General features: G+C 31.3%; 2 protein-coding genes across 2 annotated transcripts; one reads left to right on the top strand and one right to left on the bottom strand.

Annotated features, from left to right (window-relative positions):
• Positions 1-1,988: 1,988 nt before the first annotated feature.
• Positions 1,989-9,041, bottom strand: LOC149904176 (uncharacterized). Its single transcript, XM_090107907.1, has 10 exons — positions 8,796-9,041; positions 8,500-8,617; positions 7,783-7,939; positions 7,250-7,373; positions 6,561-6,682; positions 5,900-6,048; positions 5,075-5,211; positions 4,204-4,440; positions 3,961-4,120; positions 1,989-3,831 (listed from the first exon to the last, which is right to left on the bottom strand). Exons 1-10 carry the CDS (start codon positions 8,877-8,879, stop codon positions 2,309-2,311), a joined length of 2,811 nt encoding a protein of 936 aa, XP_089964033.1. The 5' UTR covers positions 8,880-9,041; the 3' UTR covers positions 1,989-2,308.
• A 7,378-nt stretch (positions 9,042-16,419) lies between these two features.
• Positions 16,420-17,809, top strand: LOC149904177 (uncharacterized). The gene is made up of 2 exons (XM_090107877.1): positions 16,420-16,930; positions 17,297-17,809. Exons 1-2 carry the CDS (start codon positions 16,589-16,591, stop codon positions 17,633-17,635), a joined length of 681 nt encoding a protein of 226 aa, XP_089964003.1. The 5' UTR covers positions 16,420-16,588; the 3' UTR covers positions 17,636-17,809.
• The last annotated feature ends 242 nt before the right edge of the window (positions 17,810-18,051 follow it).

The raw sequence follows: 18,051 nt of genomic DNA on the forward strand, positions 1-18,051 counted from the left end.
ACTGTCCTCGTACTTCAAGGAATATGAAAAATAATTTTCGAAATCGGTCCAGCCGCACACGCGTGATGCCGTGACCAATGGAAATGAGGATTCATTTTTATATAACTAGCGGTCCGCCCCGGCTTCGCCCGTGGTACATATGAAAAATAGATGTTAGCCGATTCTCAGACTTACCCGATATGCACAGAAAATTTCATGAGAATCGGTCCAGCCGTTTTGGAGGAGTATGGTAACTAACATTGTGACACGGAAATTTTATATATAAGATAGAGATTACACGCATAATATTATTCTGTTATAAACAACCTGAAAATACGGTAAAGATCACTTTTATAAAAGTTTATTGCTTACAATAAACAAGCTTAAGCTCTAAAGCATTCTCATCCTATTCTGTTACTATAAAGCAATAACACGCCATATTCGAGTCCTAACTCGATTTCTAATTTTAATTTCTGTTACCTTAGTAACAGAAATTAAAAATCGAATCTACTATGTACCTGCAAGTTGTTTATAAATCAATCAATTTGTAGTCCTTTAGCACGGCATCTTCATCCTAGTGCGTAGGTATTTCAATTCAATATTATGCAATATCGCACAAAATGTCGCTTGGTACTGAATTATTGCATGACTGCATTGATATGCAGTTATTAATCAAACAAATTACATAAAGTTTTTATTGAGGTTGACGATCATGAAATTTCGTTCGTCTTTTACTAAGAGCCGGCGCAGATAATACGGCGAAGCAGAGCGCAGCACATTTTTAATTGTCAAACTATTAACAACATTGTCCTCATTGAAATAACATTCAAAAAAAGCGCAGCGCGCTACATTTCGCGTATGGCGCTTCGATGCTCCCCGAAATAAATTGTTGTTATTTGATTTTATTTCAATGAGAACAATAATGTCGTTAATAGTTTGACAATGAAAAATGCGCTGCGCTGCGCTTCGCCTTATCTGCATCGCCCAAGGTCTTTTATATGATTAAGTCAAGTCCAAGAGCAAATACATACGCTAGTCGTGCGTTTATGACTCGATATGTGAATCCTGTAACACTATATTTATATGTAAAAAAAATTCGTATCACAATGTTAAATTGCCATACTTACTCCTAAGAAAACAGCAGACCGATTTTATGAAATACATTTCGGTCCTAAAATAAGTTGTAATTTTTTACACCTAAATTATTAAGAGGGCATATTCTATTTAACGCAAGTCAAAAACTCCGCGATCTATTACGATAGATCGCGGCTTGCACTATCCTTTTACTATGAACAGCATAGGTCCACAGGAGAGCGCCGAGCAACATGTCCTCTCTCTGGAAAGGCTCGCTGCCGACTGATCACACGACTGATTTTAATCGGGTCGCGCGCAGTGTTTTATAGTACTTTAAAAAAAATTGTAGAAAAATAATAGAGGTACCTTAGTTGATTTTTTAAATTTTATCTTATAAGTAAGACATTCTTTTATTGCAATATGTATAAATTATATTCAATAAAGTCAAATATCTTGGTGAAAATAATCATTTTGTCGACTATAATTTCTAAAAAAATTCACATTGTTCGGATTTTAATTTCGTAAGTTAGGAGTCCAAAATAAAAAAATCTTTTAACTAACTATTTTAATAAGGATTTTTGCAGTTAGTTAAAAATAATTGTGTGTTAGATCTGTCAGCAATTTCAGATATTTTTAGCTTCGAAATTGACACTAAAAGTGAAATCAAGTAATCATCGGCTCAGTTATCTTGATGGTATTCAGAAATACTGTATTAATTGAAAAAAACTCTTAACTAACAACATAGACAATAAAATTTCCTAAAATTATTAGTAATTCATATGTTTGTAAGATAAGTGGTTGATGGACAATCTGGTTTGAAAAATCACATATTTGAGCCAAACAGCGCACGGACCGCGTACACGGCCTTAAGCAGTTCTGGAAGAATTCGGGTTGTTCGTTTATAAATAAAAATATGAATAAATAATACGAAATTTTTACATAAATATTAAAATATATTTATTACACAATCAGTCCATCACATCACATACAATAGTTTTACACATTACTCAGAAAATATTAACCTAAGGATGATTATGAAGGCTTTCGTGGCATTTATTACATTAATAATTTTGATTTCATGAGATCACAGACTTACCACAACATTATTTTACAACTATAACAACGTAAATGCAATCTTGCACATTAGTAACCTTTTATTTATAGTTAAAATTACAAATAATTACAATAAAATAAATAGTTAACGTCTTAATTAGTATCAAATAATAATGAAATGGTATTTCTCGCATCATAAACTTCAAATCTTATCATTTTCTTCGTAACTTTTCAGTGATCGTATGTGATGTATGTCGATTGGCAAACTTTTTGATAAAACATCATTTAAATCGATCTTTGGTAGAATTTCGGCTGTATCTTTCTTAATCTCTGGTTGATCTATGAGATTTTCACAAATCTGCTTATCTTCTGGTTTTAAAGTAGTTTTTTCCGTGCAGTCTACTACTTCCCGTTTCTGCCTTAAAAGTAAATTTTCTGCCTTTTCTTTCATTTCAACTTTATTGTCTACAGCACCATTTAGTTTAGTGGGTTTAACATTTTGATTAGCTTTTTCTTTTATCATTTCTATGTGTTCTTGTTTAATTTTAGAACTTTCGCTCAAAGCTATCGCTAAAGGAACATTGCCTACAGTTTTTTCTAATCTTGGTTTTGGTTGTATTTGCGCATCTTCACCCTCTTTATAAGATTGAGGTTCATCTGCAGTATGGGTATGTTTCGTTTTATCAACATTATTGTTATTATTTATGTTATCTTTACTTGATTTGTCTAAATTTATTTTATTTTGCTGCCCGTTTGATTGAATACTATCTACGATAGGACTTGCTTTAATCTGAGGTAAATTTTGTGATATATTTAATTGCGGTTTACTTTCTAATATAGTGTCTTTGCTTTGTTTCTCTGCGTTATTGACATTTAAAACGTTATTGGGTTCATGAATACTATTCTTCTTTTCACCTGCGTTTTCGATATTTTTTGTTTCGATCTTTTTCATTAAAATAGGCTCATTTTTCTTTTCACCAGCTGATTCTACTTTGCTATTGGGGCCCGGTTTTTCTTTGATGTCTTCAGTTTTCTTTAAGGTTTCTGCCGCTTTTTTGGCTATTTCATTAACAGCTTTATCAACAATTTTGTCTAATGGTTCTAATTTTTTGTCACCATTTATTTGCTCAACGGGCGCATCAGATACGCCTGTTAGACTCTGTATCGCCATATTTGCTATTTTCTGTATACTTTGAACAGCTATCTTTTTCGCTTCAGTGTTGTCTATTTCTTTTTTATTCTTTTCTATTTCATCTTTTGTCTTTCTCAACACATCCAAAATTTCTTTCTGTTCTTTGATAAGCTCTTTTTGTTCTTGGCCGTGCTGTTTAATAGTTTCCATTAGTTGCTGGTGTTTTATCATATCTATTTTCTCTTGATTTGATTTCATTATATCAAGTTTTTCTTGATTAGATTTGATCACTTGTATTTTTTCTTGATTTGCTTTTACTTCATCCGTTTTCTTTTTAGTATTTTCACCGTTTGCTAGTTTATTCCCGTTGAATTTCTCCTCAACGTTTTGTGCCTGTTCTTCCGATTCTTTGTTTATTTTTTCCTTATCATCCGGTATAATGTCCTTCTTATTTTCTAGTGTTTCTATTGGAGCAAGTTTCCTTTCATTCGACCGTGATTCAGGTGGTATTGGATTAGGCGGTAATGCAACAGAATCTCCTGCCACGTCATTATTACCATCTTTTTTAGGCTCATTAATGACCGGTTTGAGCTCTGAAAATAAGTCACATTCAGTATAATAGTATAGGAAATTAGAACTATAAAACACTATAAAACTATAAACAGTATAATAGTATAGGAAATTAGAACTATAAAACACTAACGAGATAAAATTTGACTCACTTTCAGCTTTTTCCATTTTCTCAAAGAAATCTTCAACAATTTTGTCAATTCGTTCTTGAGTGATATATTTATCATCATACTTGTCCCTTGTATTTTCTGCAGCTTGTAAATTCGCGTACGTTCCCAGGACCAGAATAATAAGGCCTAATACTAAGATGAACTGAAAAAAAAATGAAAGTATATTAGATGTTTTCTTGATATTACAATAACAAATTAAATGTAATATTTATTTCTAAATTTTACCTTTGCTAATACTCTTTCATTGGTGTTCTTAAAAGTGACATTAATAAAACAAGCGGTTGGGAACACCACACATACTAGAACTCCAATAGTGGACCCAACTAAGCCCAATACCAACTCAATATTAGGCAATAACAGACTTATAAATAGAGATACAGCTATAATAGCAACTGTTATGCATCGAAATGTACTCTCTGGTATCGAATGGTTTATTATGTGGTCGTGATGCGATGGGTGAACCTGAAAAATATGAACACTGTAGAAAAAATGCGTTTTTGTCGTACACATTTACATTAAAATAAGATCTTTATTCTTTAGCATATTTGAATGTTTTGTTTTTTTAGATTTTTAAGATGCAATTGATAATGTTACATTGTCTTCTTGTTGTTATAAATCTGATTGAATTATGATAATTGTTTATCTTATATGGTATTTTTAATTAATTATATTTAGCCCAGCATGTAAGATCTAGACAGCAATAAATATAAATAGATAGAATACTAGAAATATATTTAAATAAATAAATAAATCATTTATTTGCACCATTATATGTTACAAAAATATAATGACCCAGGCTCCTAATATAGTTGTAAACTATTTTTCAGGAGCCTGTGTTCACACTAATTTATTATCACTGTTACAATGGCGTATATACACGAATTTATGCAGCTTATTAGACATAATTTATTATAATATTATTTTACATTTCAAATTATACATTATAATATTGATTATTGTATGTATTACCTATTTAATAATTATGCATGCATTTATTATGTAGGTGTTCCACAAGGTTCAATTCTTGGCTCTATCCTTTTCCCTTGTTTTAAAATGCAATAATAATAATTAATTTGTTTAAAACGTTAATACTTACTTTTCTATACAAGAAGGAATAAAGGCTCGCTCTACACGGGAATATAATGAGCGGAAAACTGAACGCCACCGACATTACAAAACCTAGTTTGATGACGTCACTCGCCATTGTTGGACTTAAGCTCATTAGAATGTTACCTGGAAAATTAAATTTTCAAGTAAAATATATGAATAATTAATAATTTTATACATAACTAGCGGTCCGCCCCGGCTTCGCCCGTGGTACATGTTTACGTTTTCTCTACATAAGAACCATCCTCGTACTTCAAGGAATATAATAAAAAAAGAATTATCGAAATCGGTTCAGCCGTTCTCGAGTTATGCGCTTACCAACACATTTTGCGATTCATTTTTATATATAAGAAGAAGAAGAAGATTAAAGAATACAGTAGCTTTCATTATCAAATAGCTGTTTAAGTAGAGTACATGAAAATAAGTTTGTTTAGTAAACATATGTTTAATCAGCCTATATGATAATTCAAGAGAGAATTTATCATGATGGTAAATTTCAAGAAAAATAATTCAGTAGGGTAAAAAGAAGAAAGCAGCAGCTACTTTCTCGACTTTAGATCACATTAATATCTATTCTAATATTGTAAAGCTGAAGAGTTTATTTGTTTGTTTGACCGCGCTTATCTCAGGAACTACTGGTCCAATTAAAAAAAATATTTCGGTGTTAAATGGCCCATTTATTGAGGAAGGCTATATATCATCACGCTAAGACCAACAAGAGCGGAGCAACGCGGGTAAAACCGCGGGCCACAGCTATAGTATGATAAATATCATTTTCATCTACAAAATATATCTATGAAACATACAAATTTACCTGAAATCTCCTGCGAGCCAAAAGCTATGTAACCAAAGAGGCCAAGCGTGAAGTACACAGCTGCGCAAATATTGATCGCATTCTTTGTTACCACGTTCATTTTCTCTAGCGACAGTGAAGGCATCGATTCGAATATTTCGAACAGTTGACTGAAAACAAATCTTATATATAAAATTCTCGTGTCACAATGTTAGTCTGCATACTCCTCCGAAACGGGTGGACCGATTCTCATGAAATTTTCTGTGCATATCAGGTAAGTCTGAGAATCGGCCAACATCTATTTTTCATATGTACCACGGGCGAAGCCGGGGCGGACCGCTAGTTTAATATAAGATTCTTCTTTTTTAAACCTAACTACATACTTACAATAAAAAATAATGGCGGAAACGAATAATTTAAAAAAAATTTCAATTTTTTTATAGGTCACAAGATTTCATCTAAGAGGTTGTTTGATTGTTTGAATGCGCTAATTTCATAAAATAGGGGTCCGAATTGAAAAATCATTTAAACGGTAATTAGCCCATTCATTGAAGAAGAATATAAACTATATAATATATATATAATAATGCTAAGACCAATAGAATCAGAGCAATGCAAGTAAAACCGCGGGGCACAGCTAGTTATACATAAAAAAAACATTCACACAGATAAATACACTTACGTTTGACAAAAAAGCGCCATTGAGAAAATCGGCACACATTGCAACAATCCTGAAGGTTTCCACATTTCAATTTTATTGTGTGCGTCTGTCGCAAACATCTGTGTCCCCGCTTCTGTTATTACCTAGTTGAGAAATTTAATATGTTAAATATACAAATGTTATTTAGATGATTATATTCAATATTTTAATGATTTAAAATAGAATTAATAATGAGGAAATTTTCTATATAATATTATATCATGATTATTAGTGCATTATTAAATTCCTCTGCTTCAATATTTCAAAGTTTTTTTAGTTTATCTATAATAGTTATAGCTTTTATTTGTATAAACTAATAAACCAATTTATGAAATACACAAATCCCTACTAATATTATAAATGCGAAAATAACTCTGTCTGTCTGTTACGCTTTCCCGCTTAAACCTCTCAAATGATTTTGAAGAAATTTGGCACAGACAATCTTTACACCCTGAAAAAGAACATAGGCTACCTTTTATCGCGAAATATGTACCACGGGCGAAGCCGGGGCGGACCGCTATAAAATAAAGATTTAATATTATTGAGCTCTAAAAGTTTAAGTCATAATAAAACTCAAGACAAACTTTAACTGTTATTTGGTTCACTAGGTTTTTAGAATTAATGAAACTTTATTTAGCTTAGTTTTTTCCAATAATAAATTAAATGCATACCTTCATAACAAGGCAGAAGTAAAACGCGATAGTAGCCGCACTGACATTGCTCAAGCTATCCACATTTCTTAAGAGACCCAGTGGTAGCACACACACTAATGACACTATCACCATTATAGATGTCCTAAAATAAATAATATGAATGAACTTTTTATCTTAAATTATAAAAAATATCAAAAATTTTTTGGGAACGTAGGATAAAAATTGATTTTATTAGTCCGGCAAAATAATGAAACAAAAATAGAGGATCTTATGTGCAAATACATGTTTAGTTTAATTTTTTTTTATGTACTTTAAAAAAGACTAGACCAAGTTTAATCATGTATTTTGTATATTCATTAGGAAATGAATATACAAAAATGCCAGAAAGGATTCTGGCATCATTTTGTACATAATCAACAATTCCTTTTGGACAACTTTTGTATGATTTAAATCAATAATTGACAACTCGTCAACTGACAACGCTTAAGTTACTTATTGTCTAAAATGTTACAAATTCAATACAATTCTTAAATATTATTTCTGTAACCCACCTCAGTATGTCGCTCTGGTTAATATTGAACATTTTGGATATAATCTGTGGTCCAAGATCACCAACTACCACAAAGTATGCTATACATGTGCCCATTAGAAACCCTATTATCCCAACTTCCACTGCCATTTTACCAGGCGAGCCAAATACATGAAACGCTACATATAAGAAAAGAAAAATAAATATAAGAAAAAAAATATATGCGTGTACTAGAACTACTAGAGTACACACGTAAGAAGTGAAACTTCTTTATGACCTTAAAAATGTTACGAGTATGGCGTAGCGCAAAAATGTCACGCGTATGGCGTAACGCAAAAATGTCACGCGTACGGCGTAACGCAAAAATGTTACACTAAATTTTTGTCCAACCCCGATAAAGAAGTTTCACTTCAAAAATTAAATGTATATAATAAGTATATACATTTAATTTTTTACATATTATGTAAGTATATAAATAATTCTTATTGAACAAAGAACATTAAAAAATTAGTCAATTTAATATTTATCTACTAATGCTGTAAATAAATTTATGAACTTGTTTTATCTTTTAACATATTTTTCAAATGATAAGCAAGTAGAGTTAATCTAAAAATTAATTATTTTTACTTTTCCATGAATAGATAACTAAAAATTGATCACCAATTTTATAATGTATATTTACCATTGTTTAACAAATGTAAAAAAAAGTAGTAATTTGTTCTCTTAAAAAGTTACTTACCAAGGAATTCAAAATTTCTCCTCCTTGTAATTATAGCAGATTTCAAAAGAAAATAACAACATAATCTCGAAACAAGGCCCATACACAATAGGATTAGAGTAGCTAATAATACACCACACTGCAATAAAATATATTAATGAAGTTAATAAACTATTTAATACAAATGAAGTCATGCTCAAATGTTTAGAATTTTTCTTCAATACATCCATCGTCTGGAACTCTAAATCACATTTACTGATGCATTCCCTGAATTGAACCCCTCATAGGAAAATTATTAATGAACATATAGAACTTACTTGTTGAAAACAAAACGGCATAGCCAGGATACCGACTCCAATAATACTATTCGCTAACGTGATAGATTGACCCGTAGTACCCATTTTAGTTTAGTTACTGGAAATAAACTAAGTAATTTAAAAGTTTTCCAATTTCCTTTACATATCGACGACAATAAATGTATTGTTGTGATTTTTTGTTGATGGAGGGACTATTGTTTCACTCTATTCAAAATTTATGACGTATATACGAGGAAATCTTCAGTCATCATCACATGTCAAATTGTGTTTTGACACATTTTTCGCCAAACGTCACTTGCACCACAGAGCAAGTAATATTAGACAAGCACAAGGATCAAAGCACAGATGAAAGCCATAACCATAAAATATAAATTTTAAGTAAAATGTTTAGAAGGATTTATTGTTTAATAAGTTTAAATACTAGTCAATCAGAAAAAGTAAAAAAAAAAAAACAAATAATATCCACGTCATTTAAGTTATTGTAAGTACATAGCGATATTATATTATATACTGTAGGTAGCATTCATAACTAAATACCACTAATAATGTGTATTATAGTCTGTCCACTATAATGTTATAAACAGACGTTCGAACTGGTGCGACCGGACCACCGTACTCGTGCGGTGCGATCGACTCGCCACACGACCGCACCGCACCTAGGGTTGCCAGTATTTGATTTAAGGGTTAACAGCATCAAAAATGCGAGTTTTAGTTATTTTTTACGGGAGACAATTAAAACAGCAATGTTAAATAGAGAAAATTTATTTTTGGCATTTATATTTGCTTTTGGAAGAAACAGCTTTTAATAGCTCTTCATTTTCTAAAGCGAATGTATAAAAATCTTTGCACGATAATTTAAAATTACATTTAATTAATTTGCAGCTTCGCCTTTACAGTTTCAATATGAATATTCAATCGGTTTCGGCTCTCCGTCCAGGCATTGCCGCACAAAGAAAATATTCTTTGTTTAAAAATTACGATTAAATTTACGATTTTTAAAAAAACATTTAAAGTATTGGAATTTTCGCGGCCGACTGAGCTAAATAAATTCGTATAAAAAATAGATACACTAGTGACTAGATAATTTATTATGTTGCTAATATATGAAGTGATTAAAGGCGCAAATTATCCCTTTTTGAAATTTTCGATATTGTCGATAGAGGCGAAAGTATTGTGAAAGTATTTTTACTGATTTTCGTTTTTATTTTTTATATTATATGCAGGCGTTAGTAGAAACTCTGTTTAGTATCAAAAGAAACCTTGAACTGAGTTCTACATGTGCAATACATGTGACAAAAATACCACATTCTAGCCACGAAGTTATTACGAGATATAGATTTTCAAAGAATGTCAGGGTTGTCCCTAGTAAACAAAATTATATATATCATCTATCTATTACCAAGTTTTTGTTTATGTTTTAGTCGTTAGTTATAGTCGATATTTCAATATATTATTATAGGTAGGTACTTAATACTTATATGTAATAAATTAACGGAACAAAAAAAATATCTTAGATTTATAAGACAATTCAATAATATCAAATTAATACAAATTAATCTCCTTTTTTTGTGAATATTTCGAGCATTGATCATAGTAATCTCATTAAAAGTCAAACCGAATTCTTTGAAAATCTATTTCTCGTAATAAATTCGTGGTTAGAATGTTGTATTTTTTTCACATGTAGACCTCAGTTCAAGGCTTTTTTTGGTACAAGTACAAGTACAAGTTACAACCATTGAAAAGAAGAAAACTAAGAGAAAAGAATGGGCAAAATTATATTTAAAAGACAGGGATTCATTCAGACATATGGGTCGTTTTCAAAATAATTGTACATTACTACAAAATGTTTGTCCCCCTAAAAAATCTTCGAAAAAAATATGGTTACGACTGAAATAAATCATTGTTAACGTTTTACAGACTAAACTTAAGCATACTGCATATCATTTCTGATGAAAAGCAATGAATTGCGATTCAAATTCTTACATAAATTTAATGTGAAAATAAAGTAACAAAAAAAGCTCCATACATTTTTTATTGTCCCCTATGTGGACGACAATGAAAACCAATATTTTTATCAGAATTTTTGTATGAAACTTCCTATTTTTTTGTATCATAATTAAAAAGCAATGTTTGAAGTGTTATATCTGATAGATTAAACTATTTAAATTACCTTAAATAAACGAAGAATGACATATTATAAAATGTCCCTATCAATCGTTACAATTTCGTGACACTGATTTATTGACATAATTAACCAACTTCTTGTATCACAAAGAAGAGGAATCTAACTCTAATCATTGGCAAAACTGGTCATGTCACGAAAAGTAAGGTCACATTAACGCGCCGCCATTTTGTTCGTCGTCCAGACATGGAAGAAGTCCTGTAGTGTGCTGTGCAAAAAATTTAGTTACATTTTCCTAACGACGTATTCTCAACAAAAGTAAGTACATTTTGAAGAATTCACCTACCGCAATTGTAATATACTTAAATTATGACTAGAGTAATAGATTACACTTTCAATCTAATGGTAAATGTGATTATGTTTTGTGTAAAAGTATTTCTTAGGTTATTTTTTACATGTTACTGACGAACAATTTCTTGACATTTACTGACGTCAGTAAATTGTAGACGGTAAAGCTGTGGTCTCATGTGTAAAGTATGAAAATAAGATATTAAAATGTGTGTTAAATTAATGTAACGAATAAAAATAAAGGAGAAAAACAATAAATCTCTCAAGATTATTTTTTTGTAACTACAGGCCATACTTTTTTAAACCATGATGTAGGGTTAGTAAAGTCGGGCTTAGGGACTTGACTTTTCCTGGGATCTGATAACTTTTTTATAGTGAAAGCGGATCAGTGAGTCTTGGCCTCCAATTTTACAAGTGGTTTCTGATGGGATAACGCTTGCCTTATTGCATTTAGTGTTGATCGCTTTTCCACCCACACGAGTGATGCTTACTTTTGTTTTTATTTTTATTCAAAATACATATATCCAACAGCTTTTTTTAGTTTCAGAATGCCGCTAACCGGTGCCGAACGGCAAAAAAATACATTGAAAAACTAAAAAAGCAAAACCCTGAAAAATATGAAAAGAAAAGGAAAAAACACCTCGAGAAAGTGAAACAAAGACAAAGAAAAATATCAGATCTTAATGACAGTGAAAAAGAAGCTCGAAGACAAAAATGGAAAGAAGCTAATGATAGAAGAAAATAAAAGGAAAACCAAACAGAGAATTATAAAAATTGATTGTTTCTTGATTATTTTGTAACTAAAAATATATTTTTTTTTAACTAGTGACTTCTTACTTTTTTATATGTAATATTACCTTATTCTGAATACAGCCTTACTTTTACAATTTCCTGACATTTCCTAACGAAACAGTTTACTGACAATTTCGTGATGTACAAATATTTTGAAAATGACCCATATGCAGTCATATCATAAATCTTTGTAGAGTTCTAAAATTTATATTATTAATCTTTTTTCAGTATTAGCCACGTCATCCGACGCCATCGCCATTGATAACGATCGACCGACGTCCGTTTTGTTTGGCGGTAGAACTGTGACTAAAGCTGTAATAAGTATATAGTCTATGACTAATGCGCTGTCCGGTGCGATCGCCCGTCCACACGCGCGAATTTGGTACGGTCCGCACCAAGTTCGGATGAAAAAACCATCGAACCAACCGTACCGTCAATAATAATAATTATGTCCGGCGGACCACTGTACACATGATCGAATATGGTCCGGAGCGCACCAAGGTCACGGTGCGGTCCGTACCAAATTCGAACGTCTGTTTATAAAATTATAAACAGACGTTCGAACTGGTGCGACCGGACCACCGTACTCGTGCGGTGCGATCGACTCGCCACACGACCGCACCGCACCTAGGGTTGCCAGTATTTGATTTAAGGGTTAACAGCATCAAAAATACGAGTTTTAGTTATTTTTTACGGGAGATAATTAAAACAGCAATGTTAAACAGAGAAAATTTATTTTTGGCATTTATATTTGCTGTTGGAAGAAACAGCTTTTAATAGCTCTTCATTTTCTAAAGCGAATGTATAAAAATCTTTGCACGATAATTTAAAATTACATTTAATTAATTTGCAGCTTCGCCTTTACAGTTTCAATATTCAATTGGTTTCGGCTATCCGTCCAGGCATTGCCGCACAAAGAAAATATTCTTTGTTTAAAAATTATGATTAAATTTACGATTTTTAAAAAAACATTTAAAATATTGGAATTTTCGCGGCCGACTGAGCTAAATAAATTCGTATGAAAAAATAGATACACTAGAGACTAGATAATTTATTACGTTGCTAATATATGAAGTGATTAAAGGCGCAAATTATCCCTTTTTGAAATTTTCGATATTGTCGATAGAGGCGAAAGTATTGTAATTTTTACTGATTTTCGTTTTTATTTTTTTATATTATATGCAGGCGTTAGTAGAAGCTCTGTTTAGTACCAAAAGAAACCTTGAACTGAGTTCTACATGTGACAAAAATACCACATTCTAGCCACGAAGTTATTACGAGATATAGATTTTCAAAGAATGTCAGGGTTGTCCCTAGTAAACAAAATTATATATATCATCTATCTATTACCAAGTTTTTGTTTATGTTTTAGTCGTTAGTTATAGTCGATATTTCAATATATTATTATATGTAGGTACATAATCTTTATATGTAATAAATTAACTGAACAAAAAAAATATCTTAGATTTATAAGACAATTCAATAATATCAAATTAATACAAATTAATCTCCTTTTTTTGTGAATATTTCAAGCATTGATCATAGTAATCTCATTAAAAGTCAAACCGAATTCCTTGAAAATCTATTTCTCGTAATAAATTCGTGGTTAGAATGTTGTATTTTTTTCACATGTAGACCTCAGTTCAAGGCTTCTTTTGGTACAAGTACAAGTACAAGTTACAACCATTGAAAAGAAGAAAACGAAGAGAAAATAATGGGCAAAATTATATTTAAAAGACAGGGATTCATTCAGACATATGCAGTCATATCATAAATCTTTGTAGAGTTCTAAAATTTATATCATTAATCTTTTTTCAGTATTAGCCACGTCATCCGACGCCATCGCCATTGATAACGATCGACCGACGTCCGTTTTGTTTGGCGGTAGAACTATGACTAAAGCTGTAATAAGTATATAGTCTATGACTAATGCGCTGTCCGGTGCGATCGCCCGTCCACACGCGCGAATTTGGTACGGTCCGCACCAAGTTCGGATGAAAAAACCATCGAACCAACCGTACCGTCAATAATAATAATTATGTCCGGCGGACCACTGTACACACGATCGAATATGGTCCGGAGCGCACCAAGGTCACGGTGCGGTCCGTACCAAATTCGAACGTCTGTTTATAACTTTAAGTTATAATTATAAATAAATAAGTTATAAATTTAAGAATTTGGTACGGACCGCACCGTGACCTTGGTGCGCTCCGGACCATATTCGATCGTGTGTACAGTGGTCCGCCGGACATAATTATTATTATTGACGGTACGGTTGGTTCGATGGTTTTTTCATCCGAACTTGGTGCGGACCGTACCAAATTCGCGCGTGTGGACGGGCGATCGCACCGGACAGCGCATTAGTCATAGACTATATACTTATTACAGCTTTAGTCATAGTTCTACCGCCAAACAAAACGGACGTCGGTCGATCGTTATCAATGGCGATGGCGTCGGATGACGTGGCTAATACTGAAAAAAGATTAATAATATAAATTTTAGAACTCTACAAAATTTATGATATGACTGCATATGTCTGAATGAATCCCTGTCTTTTGAATATAATTTTGCCCATTATTTTCTCTTCGTTTTCTTCTTTTCAATGGTTGTAACTTGTACTTGTACTTGTACCAAAAGAAGCCTTGAACTGAGGTCTACATGTGAAAAAAATACAACATTCTAACCACGAATTTATTACGAGAAATAGATTTTCAAAGAATTCGGTTTGACTTTTAATGAGATTACTATGATCAATGCTCAAAATATTCACAAAAAAAGGAGATTAATTTGTATTAATTTGATATTATTGAATTGTCTTATAAATCTAAGATATTTTTTTGTTCAGTTAATTTATTACATATAAAGATTGTAATAAATTAACCTTTTACCTACATATAATAATATATTGAAATATCGACTATAACTAACGACTAAAACATAAACAAAAACTTGGTAATAGATAGTATGATATATATAATTTTATCTCGTAATAACTTCGTGGCTAGAATGTGGTATTTTTGTCACATGTAGAACTCAGTTCAAGGTTTCTTTTGGTACTAAACAGAGCTTCTACTAACGCCTGCATATAATATAAAAAAATAAAAACGAAAATCAGTAAAAATTACAATACTTTCGCCTCTATCGACAATATCGAAAATTTCAAAAGGGATAATTTGCGCCTTTAATCACTTCATATATTAGCAACGTAATAAATTATCTAGTCACTAGTGTATCTATTTTTTTATACGAATTTATTTAGCTCAGTCGGCCGCGAAAATTCCAATATTTTAAATGTTTTTTTAAAAATCGTAAATTTAATCATAATTTTTAAACAAAGAATATTTTCTTTGTGCGGCAATGCCTGGACGGATAGCCGAAACCAATTGAATATTGAAACTGTAAAGGCGAAGCTGCAAATTAATTAAATGTAATTTTAAATTATCGTGCAAAGATTTTTATACATTCGCTTTAGAAAATGAAGAGCTATTAAAAGCTGTTTCTTCCAACAGCAAATATAAATGCCAAAAATAAATTTTCTCTATTTAACATTGCTGTTTTAATTATCTCCCGTAAAAAATAACTAAAACTCGTATTTTTGATGCTGTTAACCCTTAAATCCTGGCATCTTAAATACTGGCAACCCTAGGTGCGGTGCGGTCGTGTGGCGAGTCGATCGCACCGCACGAGTACGGTGGTCCGGTCGCACCAGTTCGAACGTCTGTTTATAACATAAGAATTGCTTTTTGACAGCTCGACGGGTGATACTAGAAGTGATGTTCAAAAGATTATCGATTGTGATACAATTTCAATTATAAATTCAAAATATTATCATAAATCGAATCAGGTACGTAAATAATAATTACAACGTAAACGTACTAATAAGATATGTAATAATAAGACCACATATCTATGCATTGTATGTTAAAACTAAACTAAACTAATATTTTATTATTTATTGGTTTCTATCTTACAATTTGGTTGTCTTTACGTTTAAATTGTATAACATAATAGAAGAGTTTTTCTGTATCGGATATATTTTACAGAGTATTTCTATCGATTATTTTAATCTATCGACCCATCATTGAATAATTCTGTGTAGGCATCACTAAGTGGGCGGGACCTGTCCATGAAGTACGATAATTATTTGTATGACATTTTAACATAGACAATACAATTATACATAGGCGTGAAGCTGTCAAAAAGCAAATAATATAATGGACACAGTATAATAATATTGCATTATTTACTTTAAAAATTCAAGTGGGGAAATGATTTATGAGTACATAGTAAGTTTTCATTCACGCCGACTAGAGTTCGTGATCGTGTATAAGATGCCTAACCTCGGCGAATGACACTGTCTACCTCACTGGAATCAGTCACTGTCTTGTATTGACTAGATTGTCATAATAATAATATTTTACCTACCTTAGTTTACTACAAATTAGAATAATTATAACAAAAGCCGTAATGGTAAAAGCGTTATAATAATTTTTATAACAAGTATTCTAAAAAAAATAGACCATTCATCATTATGTCACAGTTAAAATTGACTAAAGAAGAAACACTCAAGTTGGTGGAGTTATACAAAATAAATGATTGTTTGTGGAATGTTAAAAACAAATACTATAGAAATAAAGAAGCACGTATAAATGCATTACAAAATATTGTGGATGAAATGCAATTGACTGGATTTAATATTAAAGATGTACAAACCAAAATAAAATGTTTAAGATCAACTTATTATTTAGAACTTGATAAAATTGAGAAAAGTGAAAGACTGAATGACGAAGAAAATGTTTATGTGCCCAAAATCGAATGGTTTAATGAGATGCATTCTTTTATTTACGATGTAACCCTGAAAAGGAAAGTGCATGTAAGTTTGTTTTCATAATACAAGCGCAGTCCAGCGGCTTGAAACTAATTCCAGTATACTGGATAATAGTGAATCCAGCAAAGTAAACTACCGCCACAGACTAATAATAATATACTACGTATACAACTACCGCCTAATTTTATGCTTATTTTATGTGGTTCAGTTTAATTACCTGTAAATTTTTCATTAACTGTCCTGTAAATTTCAAATTTATACAAATGTATTTAAATTTTCATTTTAATGTGGAATAAAAAAAGATTTGAAATTAATTTAACCCTCAATTTTTTTTTAAATAAACTGACAACCTGAATTTACTTAGTTCATAACATTTTATTAATGCATCTAAAATTTTCTTTTAATTCACAGGACTTTGAAAAGCTCTCACCTTCCACTCAGAAAAAAAATCGTAAAAAGAATACAGCAACTCCAATAAAAATGAAAATAGAAAAAGAAAAAGATTCAAGTGCAATTAAAGAAGAGGACGACGAATTTGATTCATTTGGCAAAATGGCGGCAAAATCTTTACGGAAACTGTCGCATCCACAACAATCAATTGCTCTCAAACTTATGTCCGATGTTTTGTACCATGCGAAAATGGAGCGCTTAAATGAAACTAGTACAGTCATATGCAAAGTGCCACGAAAAGTTGTTTCGATTGTCGCAGATGCATCTATTTCAGGCATTCTTCCGAGCCCAAACGGATGAAAGAAAAACTTGATAATTTTGTTACGAACTACCAATGCATTGCTACCAAATTAAAACATGCAATGTACAATAAAACAAGTTGTATTACATACATCAAATAAATTTATTTCTTAAAATTATTTCTGCTTACATCATCTTTGGCAATTAAAGCCAGTATTCCACATTTATAAAACTGGCAAAATGTGTGTGTTTTACCCAACGTTTTACCTAACAAATAAATAACAATCTTAAATATTTTCTTTCCTATTGCCACTTTGGTAGGTTTATTTTTCTTTGGCTACAAAAATTTGTATATAACTGGCAAGAATTGATCATACAATACACGCAAACAAACCCTAACCATAATATTTAAATCTAATAAAATTACAAATTACCTTATAAATTATGACATATACAAACACAAATTAACAAAAATG

This window comes from Colias eurytheme, chromosome 12 (genome assembly GCF_061535395.1).
Source record: "Colias eurytheme isolate Ceu_HAF_F1 chromosome 12, ilColEury1 Martin Lab GWU primary, whole genome shotgun sequence".
In the NCBI taxonomy this organism is placed as follows: domain Eukaryota; kingdom Metazoa; phylum Arthropoda; class Insecta; order Lepidoptera; family Pieridae; genus Colias; species Colias eurytheme.